Genomic DNA, 12840 nt, shown 5'->3' on the forward strand with positions numbered 1-12840 from the left:
GTGATATTTAGATATAATTGGAGAAAAATGAATTAGGAACACCAGGAGAGAATTCTGGGAGAGCTTTGTTTACATGAGTATGTGGATTAATAGTAAGTAATCAGAGTTTCAGGCACCTGGACAGGAGGCATAGCATTGCATCAGTGTATGGATAAATGGCATCCTCCTGGCCACATCCCATTGCTCTGAATTTTGTTGGATTCACAGTTTTGGTCTCTAGATTGTATTTAATAAAGACAGGTACTTTCCTGCTGAAATTATGACCACCATTTGAGCTGTTTCCATGCATTTGTTTAAACACTGGTATTTGCATTACACAGATATAATGCTAAATTTTAGGATTTAAAAAAATAAACAATTGGCAGTTCATTTTAATAAATTAATATATCCAAAAGGAAAAAAAGCACGTTAGTAGTATATCCAATTTAATGAGTAACTGATGAACAGCGGCGGGGGGAGGAATTCTTAAGAGTTGTTCCCTCTTGTGCAACTTGCAGATTTGGGGATTTACATGATCATGGACCAATTACAGATTATGGTCTGAGCATACCTGATTACTGTTCAGCTCTGTCCTCACACTGCTTTGCCCTCTCCTATTCCCAGTCGGTCTCATCTTTTGACAGTCTAATCACTTGGCTGCCTGTGCTAGTTGTGCGTCCTGCCCGAACCAGTTCTCTGCCCTCCTTGCCTCACTGGGCAGCTCTGCTACCGTCTCTGGCCATGCCTCTTAACTCAGAGCTGTGGCATTCTGCGTTCATATATTGTCTCTCAGGAGGCTCAGCTAAGGGGCATCCACTTGGAGTATGCAGATTGGCCTGTCTCTTAAATGACCTGGCTGAATTATTTTAAGGTTAGGGATTATACTTTTAACATGATTTATTATAATACCTCAGACTTGTATAGTGGTTTACAGTTTACAAAGAATTTTTAGCTTTTTTAAAAAAATTCTTTTTAACAATTTTGTGAAGTAGGTCAAGCAGGTCTTATCCATAATTTATAGATTGATGGGTAGAAATCAAATAATCTGATTCTTTCACTTTATAGATGGAGAAATTGAAGCCCAGATAAATTAAGTAACTTGTTTAAGATTCCATACTAGTAAAAGTTGAGACAGAGTCTCAAACATTTTTTTCTACTCCATGATCTAAGGTTAGAATGGTAGGGACTGTTGTGTAGGTAGATGAGTGTAAATTCTGAAAGTTTGGTTAGCGGCAGAGTGGTGACATACCTTGGTATGTTATCTATTAGGCACAAGCATCACCTGAAAGTAGAGGGTTTGGGGGCTTCTCTGAAACTGCATTATATTGTGTTTTGAGGGCAGACCTAGGAAGGCTGAAAAGATGCTCAGCTTTCTTCTTCCAGGTGAAGATCACTTAGCAGGACGCTTCTCTGGGAGGTCCGTCAAGTATAAGAAAAGTGGTGACAGTGACAGTACTAGCGACTGTCTTTTGGCCCAGATGGATTTGCTCCTAAGCATCTGTATTAGACTCAGACGTGCCTTTTCCTCTCTGTATAGGTCACTGTCCACACACCTGCAGGACAGTCTACTGAAGCATGATCCCCCCCCACACTCTGGATTCTTTTTCTTTTTCCTTATTATTATTGTTGTTGTTATTTTAGCTTGTATTTGCCTTAAAAATACCCATGTACTAACATAGAGTGAGGAAACTACCCAGTAAAGTTTGCTTCTCTCTGAAGATTTGCAAACTCAACTAAGGGGATTTAGAGGTATCCTTGCTATGCCTCTTCACTCTTATGGCTGATGGCGTGGTTGTCTGTGTGTCAGGGTTATAAGTTAGTCTCTGAACATCTGTTTGATCTCTTTTTATGTAAAGCAGGTTTCCTTGTTTGTTTGCTTCTTCTTCCAGCCTTATTCCTCCTATCTCAGGACCAGGGAACAGATGTTGGACAGAGACCACTCAGCTGTAATGATGATCGATCGATTGGTTCTCAAACTCTTACTCTTGGATTAGGCCATGGACCCCCTGTGCTGTGACCTTGTGGGCTGTGTAACCTCAACCACTGGTTGAGAGACATTCTGATGAGCCATACAAAATAAGAAAGCTCTGGTTCTTAAAGGTGGCATGGCACTATTGAGAGCCTTCCAGGGAGGCAGCTTGAACTTGAATATGCACTGAGTGCCTTAAGAACCTGCTGTATCTTCTTCTGAGGTGATTCATAGGCTGGCAGCTGGAGGTTGTTCAGGGCTGAAGCCCACTAAAGTGTCATCAGCGTAATGAATCTTGGTCTTTTTAGCATTAGGATAAGTGGGAAAAAATGGCCAGCTCAGCCCCTTCTGAAAAACTATTTTAGTTTTTTCTTTTTTGGCTCCAGTGTAATTGTGACTTAACCCATTGCTTACTGGAGACAACAGGAAACTGTTGAAAGGTGTTTTTCTCCCAAAAGGGTAGGAATAGGAATAGATTCCGGATGAACAGTCCACAGTGGACTCTTATAGGATCCCAGGCTTATTGCCATATTTTTAGGACTCGTGTATTATTTATGTGGTGGGTTCAAATGAGTAGCTCTGGAAAAACACAGGGGGATGTTTATCATTTTTGGTGGTTGTGCACTTTTGTTACTAAAGCATCCTTTGAAATGAAGGTTTAAAAGAAGGTAATGAATCTGAAAAATACAATTAATCTTATAGAATTTCTACTCTGTTTAAAGCTAGGGGCTCTTATTCTCTAGAACCTAAAAGTTAGTTTGGAGAAAAAAATTCACACTTTTAATCTAAAAAGCTACTTCCTTAAAAATCGAATATTAAGGTCCAAACTATGCAGCTATTTGAGATTTTTTAAACTTTTTATTCAAATATAATGTACATGCAGAAAAGAGCACATTCAGCCTGCTGAATTCTCCCAGACTGTGCCCACCTGGGCAATCAGCACCACATCTGTGGTCCCTGGGAGGCCACTTGTGCCCCGCTACCAGTCTCCAACCCCCACTCCTGAAGAGCAAGGGGACCTACTGTCCTGACTCCCCAGAGCACAGACAAGTTTAACTTACTTTCGTACTTTATACAAATGGTATCATACTTCTTTGAGTGTTTAAATAAGGAAAAAATAATCCATTAAACACTGATTTCTGGCATCTATTACAAAGCTTTTTTTCCTTAAAAGTACCCTTAGTTTATTGTAACTTCATCATCTCACCATTTTGGTGAGGATACCACGGTTATTATAATTTTTACAGTGGGTTTATAAACTTACTTCACAATATTCAGGTACTTCGTTGTCCTTAATCCAGTTACAACCAGGTCAGTTCCCTACTCTTAGTCCTCTCACCGCTTTGAGTTCCGTAGTAGACAGTTCAGTGCTGGCTTCCCCTGATATGTGATTCATCCTGTCTAGCCATTGACCTTCTTCCCAGTCTCAGCACTCACTGAGATGTGTTCACGTCTTCATCTAATCACCTGGGTGGCCCAAGGTCTGGGTGGAGACCAAGGTCTAGTTTGAGAGGAGCGAGAAAGAAGAGTGATGAGATGAAGAGGGGCCATAGTGATGACCCCTGCCCCTGCCTACATATATTGATTCTAAAAGTTGAAAATATCTAAGACCTGCCCGGCTCTACCTCCCTGCATCTGGAATTAATGCCGTGACAGTGGCTTGGCATAGATTTTCATGCTAACTCTCTGACTTACCCTTAATATCCAGCTATTTAAAGGGGGCTATTCTATTTGAATCTCAGGGTGTCTTAAGTGTACACTTGCTCCTGGATTTCAGTTTGGGGTATTTAGGCTGAAATTTAGTTTCTTGCGAGCCTGCACTTCATGACTTCTAAGAAATCCAGCATTAGCTCCATGGGTTTGTCCAGTAAGTTAGCTGCTGTCTTAAGTTCTTGTTAATTTACATCAGTGTTCCTTAAAGTTTAGTGTGTCTAGGAATCACCTGGGAAGTTTGTTAAAAATGTAGATAACTGAGTCCTGGCTTCAGAGAGTCTGATTTTGAAGAGCTGGGGTGTGTCCTTGGCATCTGCATTTTTATTGATCTTCACAATGATTCTGACACATACTGTCAGAATCCCACACCCTGAGAAACATTCTCTAGATAATAGTTTTCAAACTTTATTGTTGCTGTGAAGCTCTTTATGGAAGTGAAATCTTATGTGGAAGACTAATATGCACAACAGATAATGTTGGAGCTGCAGTGTTTAAAGTGGGGTTGGCAGGTGGTTCAGCAGCCCTACTCCTCAGGACCCCAAAGCCCCTGGCCCCAAAGGCTTAATTAACTTAGAATCTATTTTGGAAATTCTGGCCTAGATGTAAGATGTTACTAGGTCCTTCCTGAACCTAATGTGATAAAATGGGTGTCATTGCAGATTCATGTTATTTTAGAACTGAAAGGACCTTAGCAATGTTTACCTCTGTCTTCTAATTTTTTAGGTAAAGAAACTGGGGGCCATAGAGATGTAGTAATTTGTTGAAGGTCATGTAGCAAAGGTATGACAAAGCCATGGCCAGATACAGGCCTTCTGCTTGCTAATCTAGTGCATTACACACACACATACACACACACACACACACACACACACACACACACACACACACCCACCCCAACACATTGCTGTCAGTCTCGCTGCACACTGATTATGTACCCCAGTTTACAGTGTGGCAAGACAGGGAAGTAAATGCCAAGATCCTAGTCTTCTAACCCTGCCTGTGTGATTTTAGCATTGTCTGTGAAAGAAACTGATACCAGGCCATGTGTTCTCATATGCTTTCTTAACCAAGAACAAACCAGGCCTCATGTAAATACTTATAAGATATTAAAGCAACCATACCCCCACCCCCGTGAATAGATAATGATAGATAATGATAGAGGACTGACTTTCCTACAGGCACCTCTGCTGTCTTGCCTGGATGGAAGGGTATTGACCGCTTGGGTAAGAGTAGATATGTAGTTCACGAATAAACCAATAGCATAACAGTCTTTCCCAGTTCAATGCCGAGTGTCCACTTGAAACCAGCAGTATAGCATTTCTCTTTATGGGGACTTAAGTAACAACCTCAATTTAAAGATATGATACTTGATAGGGAGAGTCTTAATGTGCATCCAACATCCCATATTCTTAGAAAGCAAATTTTTGGACCTTGTTTTTCCCATTGCATAGAAATGTCTTTATTGAGATACAAATGAAGGTTATTCCTGGCCTTTGTGGAAAGTGAATACAAGATCATTTTTTAAAATTTTTATTGGAGTATAGTTGATTTACAATGTTGGGTTAGTTTTAGGTATACAGCAAATTGAATCAGTTATATATATACATATATCTACTCTTTTTAGATTTTTTTCCCATTACAGAGTATTGAGTAGGGTTCCCTGTGCTATACAGTAGGTCCTTATTAGTTATCTATTTTATATATAGTAGTGTGTTGATGTCAATCCCAATCTTCCAGTTTATCCCTCCCCCCGACCCCCCGGTAACCATAAGAAGAATCATTTTTTAATAGCTTTACGTTATTTAAATTATTTATTCATTCGTTACATGCTATGTGCAAGGCACAGTGGTGAATATATTTGGAGATACCCCCTCCTCCATTTTCCTACCCATGTGGCCCGCATACAGGTCACATTTCTTGGGGTAAATTCTTGTATAGTTTATTCAAGGAAAAAGTTCCATCTTTGAAGATACTTTTCTAATATTCTTTTGTCAGAGAATGGAAAGTATGCAGCAGTGTGTTTTCTCTTCTGCTGTAACTGCCAGAACACTTAGAGCCAAGTTGTAGTGACAACCTTATCTTGGGAGCTTGGCAGAATCTCTCTCTCTGCTTCCTTTAGTTGGTTTCTGTTCTGTTTTATCCCTAATTGACCTATCCTACATATTTTTAAAAAACTGGAAGCTTCTGTAAACATTCTTGGGGGGGAAGGAATGGTCATTTGTTTCCATGTGCATTTGATCTGACATATAGTATGTGCTTGAATTATCCTGGCTCTAACGAGAGAGGAACGCAGTGGGAATACTTGTTCTCAGAATCTTTGAGATGGGAAAGTGTGCGAGGAGCAGAACCAAACAATGGATTGGATCAGAGGTTTTAGAAGATGGTTCCTGAAAATGCCTTTATGTGCTCACTGTTTGTCAGCATATGGCAGGCTGAGCAGGAGGCCTTTTGGAAATGTCCTGCTGATGGGATTGTAGCTGTGCCCGAATAATTCATTCTTGGCAGCCTGCTTCATTGTGAGTCCGCGTTACCCTGGAGCGTGAGTGACACGGAGTTGTTTGTTGTCTGTGTGGTGCTTTTCCTCACAGAAAATTTTTCTTTCCCTTGCCACGTGTCATAAATTATGATCGGCTGAAATCAACAAAAAGATATCCTTCCACTCCCAGCTGAGGCAGTCTTCAGTGGTCTTCGGTGCTGGCTGGGATCTACCGTGCAGGTTTTTGCAATCCTAAGGACTTAGTTGGAATACTTGTTCCGTTCACCTCCAGAGTAGATGCCATAGCTGGTCAGGAGCAAACATGCTTTCGTCCTGGTCTCTAGGATGAGACCCACGGCGTCTGCTGATAAGCTGTGTGATCACATGGAGAGTTTTGAAATTAACAGAGCTGCTCAAGAGAAAGGTGCTTATTAATTTCAAAACATATTTGTCCTAGAAATAGCAATGTATAAAGCACTTTCCTGGTTAAAGAGTAGATCTCTGCTGTTTTCATATGTTCCTATATAAATGAATATAAATTACCCTTCCCAATTGCAATCAATTTAAAAATTGTTGCCTTTTGTAAAGATCAGCTCACGCTCTGCTTATTTTTATAGGGGAATGGCCTTTTAGAGAATTCACAGAGGTGGGCTGGCTGGCCCTGAACACAACTGTGCTTGCTGTTTTTACTGAACATGCTCTTACATATTTGTTTACAAAGACTAACACATTTAATGAGATTGCTTAAACATAAAAGTAAATAATCTTTTAAAACATTGTTATTTATTTAAGGTTGGAGACAAGTCATTAACCTTGCTCTGAAAATGTATTCCTCTTTGGGAAAGTGTAAATGGAAGTTTGTAGATAATGATACTGTTTGATGACTAGGCTAGCACTACCTTCTTCCGAAGACTACATCTACTAAAATTGTGTGTAAATATACACGTAGAAATTTCCAGCTGTGAGTCTGTCATCTAGGTTGGAAAACAAAGAGAAAAAATCAAGTTTGGGTGAAAATAAACATCAGTACCAATTTTGATGTGAATATCAAAAGTATTATGATACCAACTAGTAATTTTTAAAATTGCTCATACGTGAAGGATGAGCATTGTGGGCGGATCTGGGAGGATCCCCTACATTCAGGGATTCTTTAAGGTGTTGGTTATGCACACAGGAGCTGTTTTACTAACTGGTCAATCATTCTGGAGTGGACTGGGGGGAAGTGCTGGATTATGCACCCAGGTGTACATTATTAGCCCCAAAGTATAGCATGTCAGGGAGAAAACACGTGCTGCTTGATGAACCACGTTAATGGCTTCAGCTGCCCCTCCTAATCCCTCTCTGTGCACGACTGCTGTTTAGACTGGGAGGCACGCATTGACAGCCATGGCAGGATCTTCTACGTGGATCACGTAAACAGAACCACGACTTGGCAGCGGCCCACAGCTCCCCCTGCCCCGCAGGTGCTGCAGAGGTCCAACTCCATACAGCAGATGGAGCAGCTGAACCGGCGGTGAGGATGGGCAGTTTTGTGGTTGGGCTCATTTTTACACAGCGCAAAATGGAAAACACGATTGCCTCTTTCATCTCTGGGGGTCCTGTCACTTTTCTTGATTCATAGACTTCATTGAATGTCTCTTGGTTAAAAATTAATAAGCGCACACATCCACAGCTTGCTTAGAAAATAGAGAGGAAATAAGTAATGAGATGACCCCTTTAGTCAACCCAAGGCATTGATTTTTAGTAAAACAGAGCATATACACTTGTCATTTGAAGCCAGATAGCTTTTTAAATATCTAGAATCTTCGTTCGTAATGCATCTTTATTCGTTACCTAAGCTTTTAAAAATCTGTCCTTCTTTTCCCAAAACTAATTGCTATGGAACAAAAGTTGTTCTTTAACAATATAGGAATTTAGTTTCCTTTGGTTAAAGGCCACAATGTTTTTTTAAATTTTTATTAATTTGTTAAGAAAATGTTCCACAGACTATGGACAGAAGAAATTAAATCCGATGGATTTACTTAACAGATGGCCCAGAAGGTCAGAGGATAGAGGTTTGGGGAGGAAATGGTCAAGGCTGGGAAGATGGTGAAAACTTCTGGGCTCTGGGGGAGCAGTTGAGCCCTGTGTTTTAGAGGCTGCTGTGTTGTAACTCTAGGCTTCTGATTTTAGATACCAGAGTATCCGCAGAACCATGACAAACGAGAGGCCTGAGGAAAACACCAATGCGATTGATGTGGCAGGGGAGGAAGCCGACTTTCACCAAGCCAGTGCAGGTAAGAGCCTTTGGGTTGGTTTGTTTTGTCATCTCGCAAAAATAGAAAACAAGTAAGTAAGGATTTCCAAGAAATGAAGCTTTCTTTAAAAGGACTTTTGATCTTCATGAAGACCAGGTAATTCAACTTAAAAAGTCCAATTCACCAGACACCTCTTCTAATCCTTGACTTTTTATTAGTACTAAGAAAAGAATCACAAAACCAAACAGGATATAAATTACTTTAATCTCTGGATCTGTGGGTTAGTAGAAAAAGATGGAATCTGATTACTTATAAAATCTAAGGATGCATTAAAATGTTAATAGTGGGGACTTGCCTGTTGGCGCAGTGGTTAAGAATCCGCCAGCCAATGCAGGGGACACAGGTTCAAGCCCTGGTCTGGGAAGATCCCACATGCCACGGAGCAACTAAGCCTGTGCGCCATACCTACTGAGCCTGCACTCTAGAGCCCGCGAGCCACAACTACTGAATCCACGTGCCACAACTACTGAAGCCCGTGCACCTAGAGTCGGTGCTCCACAACAAGAGAAGCCACTGCAATGAGAAGCTTGTGCACTGCAATGAAGAGTAGCCCCCGCTCGCCACAACTAGAGAAAGCCTGCAGCAACAAAAACCCAAAGCAGCCAAAAATAAATAAATTTATTTTAAAAAATGTTAATAGTGACTAGAAATATTATTGAATTCCATTTTAATGTGATGGAGAGCAATTGGGTTTTATGCGTGATTTACAGAAAAGTAAAAAAGTGTTTGGGGGATTAAAATAATAACAAACGATATAGGTGTTGTTTTAAAATATAGACGGAAGTGAGTAGATGTTTCCAGCACGTGCAGAGACCTCCCTGAAAGCCTCTGTGGTCTGCCCCGTCTAGATTTCCGACGGGAGAACGTCCCGCCCCACTCTACCTCCAGATCCAGGCTCACGTTGCTGTTACAGTCTCCCCCCGTGAAGTTCCTCATCAGCCCAGAGTTCTTCACTGTGCTGCATTCTAACCCTGTGAGTATTAAATCCGAGAGGATGTGAGGGAAGGAGCACCAGGCCAAAGGAAATTATCCTCGTTTACGTCATAACAGTAAGAATGAAAATAGCTGAGTTTACCGAGCACCACATGTGTTCCATGCTCAGTGTTAAGCACTACCCATGGCTTAACCCATTTAGCCCAAACAAACCTATGAGTTAGATAAAACTTCTATTTTTCCAGATGAAGAAACTGAGGCACAGAGAGCTTAAATAACATGCTCAAGGTTATACAGCTCCTAAGTGTGATAGCTGGGGTTAAAATCCCAGAGATGCTGACTCCAGAGTCTGTGCTCTTAATGACCGCCTTGTGTTGCGTGCACAAGTACAACCAAATATCTGAGAGTTGACAACAGGCGTTGGTCAGATTGAGCTTTGAGATACTGGTACGGGCTCTCCAAAAGAAAGAATGAATATAAAATGTATACATTGCTGTAATCTGAAAAAATAAATCCATAAATAGAGGAATTTTTTAAAGATACATGAGGTTTGTATGGGAGATCAGGATTTTTTGGGGGGGGGCTAGTGGGAGGAGGGGTAATGGTGATGTGTTTAGGATGAAGTGGATTTAAATTTCCCTCCTTTTACTAATATGGCTATTCTTTAGAAGCCCTCCCTCTGTAATTTTGCTAGAGGCCTAAAAATGTTAGCATCAGCTAAAAGAATCAACCTTCTGTTAACCAGAAGGTTATAAAAAACGTCAGCCTTTTAATCATTGTTTAAATAGAGAGAAATCATTTTGACTGTCTCCTTCACTTGTTTTCTTTCATTTCCCTCCGTCTTGACTTTTAACAAAAATTCTACCCCTTTCCTGATCTTGGTTCCTTAACCAAGAAACCCCTCGCTAGCTTCCAATCCCCGCCCCATTAAGTCCTCATGACAATCAGTTTCTCCAGCTCTATTCATGTGCCCCTTTCCCACATTTATTTTGGAATTACCATCTGGAATGGGAGGTTTTAATTTTACTCAGGAAGTGTTAACCTCCTGGAGGCACCAGGGTATATGAAGTCCATGGGGTGACAGTGGAAAATGTTACATACCTGTTCTCTGGTCCTGAGCATGATATTTATCTCAGACATTTCTAGAAGGAAAGAGAAGTGTCTGAAAATATTATATAGTTTAAGCCAAAACTTGTGTTTTGGCGCACGCGTGCATGTGTGTGTGAAGAAAAAAATTAGAGTGTGATAGGAAAGTTGGTTAGGAAGCATTTCTTTGTGATGTAAATCTTAAATTGTCTCAGAATAAATAACAGACACTGGCTGGTTAAAAAAGAAAGGAGTAGGAGGGCCTTCTAGGTGGAGGGTATGCATGAGCAAAGACAGAAGTGAAAAACATGTCCTATATGCATAGTGAGTTATTTTAATCATCCAATAAATATTACTTAAAACACGGTTTATGCTAGAAATTATGGTAGGTGCTGCAGACACAGTGGGCAATAAGATCAAGTTCTTATCCTAGAATGGGCAGAGAATGAAGGCTACCTTAGAAAGATGGTTCTAGAACACCTCTCTGAAGAAATAATTTTTGAGTTGGAAGTTGAAAGATGAGAAATCATCAACCATGGGAAAAGCCAGGGGAAGCTCATTTCAAGCAGTTGAAACAGGAAGTGCAGGTGCCCCAGGGCTCAGAAGAGGGCAGAGGGGCTGCTGTGTAGTGATAGAAAAGGGGGTGGTGTGATACTACGTTGGAAAGTCAGTGAGATCCAGATCATAGGTCTGCCTATGGGACATGGCAGGGGATTTAGATTCCATTCTGAGCAGCGGGAAGCCATCATGCACTTAGAGTGTGACATGCTTGGATTTGGAGAACGTAGAAAGGCAAGGGTGGAAGCAGGGTGATGAGAACGGAAGAACTTCACGGTCCAAGGGAAAGGCAGTGATGGCTGGAATACTGGTGTTGGCGTGGAGATGGAGAGAAGTGCACGGGCTCAAGGGCTATTTTGAAGGTAGAGTCGACATGACTTGGTGAAAAACTGGCTGTTAGGGATGGGAAAAAGAACAAATGAGAAACACCTGTAGGGCTTTGGTCTGACACAGGAGTTCATCTTGCTGGGTCAGCTAACGTGCAAGTAAACAGCTCGAAACTGGACTAGGTGTGGAGGCATCGAGAAGGAGCTTCGTGTTTCTGCAAGGTGCCAGGAGTAACAGGGCGAGCAAGGCGGGCCCTGTCCCGCAAGTCTCTGAGGGCTGAGGGAGCGGCTTCCTGGAGGTTTTAATTAGGGGAAGGTTGTCTTAGCTGCACCTGGAGCGCTTTAGAATGGGGGCCGGGGGAGACCCTGGCCACAGACATCCAGCTGTATATAACCCATTCGTCGTGGCTGGAGCTGATAAGAGCCTAGACTAGGAGGTGAGGAAATAGCGAGGAAGGATCCAGCATGAGAGAATCACAGGCAGAGAGTTGGCAGGCTTTGGTGGGTAAATAGAACAGAAACTGAAGAAGAGGACTCTTGAGAGGCTTGTTAAGGGAATGTAAGAACATTTTGAATTTAACCAGACAGATGATATGCCTTAGGAAAAATAGACTGTTGGGAAAAGTAGCAGTCAGCATAGTCCAATCACCAGGGGCTGTTGGCGAGGCTATTAGTATGCATATATTTATTGATCAGTTAGCATACTGATCTTATCTCATGGTTTATAGGTTTATCTTGGAAGAGAGAGGACTTGGGAGAAGGCTGTTCTCAGATTTCATGCAAGAGGCATTCAGTGTAGCAACAGTTGTTTATTCCCTACTGTATACCAGGCACTAAGTCCTAGAGATACAAAATTGACAGCGACTGTGGGCTCTGGAGCCCCAGACTTGAAAACACATTCCAATGCAGTGAGCAGAGTTGTAAGTGCGGTGATGGAAGGTTGTAGAAGGTATCCTGCTGGGGTGTGTGATTAACTCTGGGGAGAAGGCACATGGGAGGAGCCATGGCTGGGTTGGCGTTTGGGATAGGTTTTAAAGACTGAGTAGGTTTTAAAGACTGATAGGTTTTAAAGATTGAATGGGAACTTGCCCTAGATGGGCCAGAGCTCTCTAGGTAGAAGGAGCAGCATTTACAAAACGAGAGATCCATGAAGTTGCAGGGCTGTCTTAGTAATTACTATAGAAGTACTGAAACCGAATTACTAGTACAGCAGTTTGGTGTTGCTGGTGTGCGGAGACCATGGGACACTCATGAAAGTCAGATCTGAGCCTGGGAAGGTAAGCAGAAGCCAGATTACAGGAACCTAAACTCGTGTATGCGACAATTCTAGGAGATCATAGGCTTTCATACAAGGAAGAATGGGATAACATTCAGAGTCGTCAGTCTAAAACAGAAAGTGTCATGCTGTGGTGGGAAAAGCTTTGGACTTGAGGTCAGGTAACATGAGTTTTCCTTTGTTCATTTGTTCATGCATTCATTCAACCAATAATTATTAAATGCCTA

The 12840-nt window shown here is 41.6% G+C and overlaps 1 protein-coding gene across 2 annotated transcripts in view; it reads left to right on the forward strand.

The window, feature by feature from the left end:
* Positions 1 to 12840, forward strand: part of HECW2 (HECT, C2 and WW domain containing E3 ubiquitin protein ligase 2) — a 411404-nt gene that overhangs the window by 284738 nt on the left and 113826 nt on the right. For both annotated transcript variants that reach the window (XM_060016380.1, XM_060016381.1), the window contains 3 exons: positions 7500 to 7650; positions 8310 to 8413; positions 9283 to 9407. In XM_060016380.1, the coding sequence (XP_059872363.1) occupies positions 7500 to 7650; positions 8310 to 8413; positions 9283 to 9407 (380 nt within the window). The remainder of the gene's footprint in view (positions 1 to 7499; positions 7651 to 8309; positions 8414 to 9282; positions 9408 to 12840) is intronic.

This window comes from Delphinus delphis, chromosome 7 (assembly GCF_949987515.2).
Source record: "Delphinus delphis chromosome 7, mDelDel1.2, whole genome shotgun sequence".
NCBI lineage: Eukaryota > Metazoa > Chordata > Mammalia > Artiodactyla > Delphinidae > Delphinus > Delphinus delphis.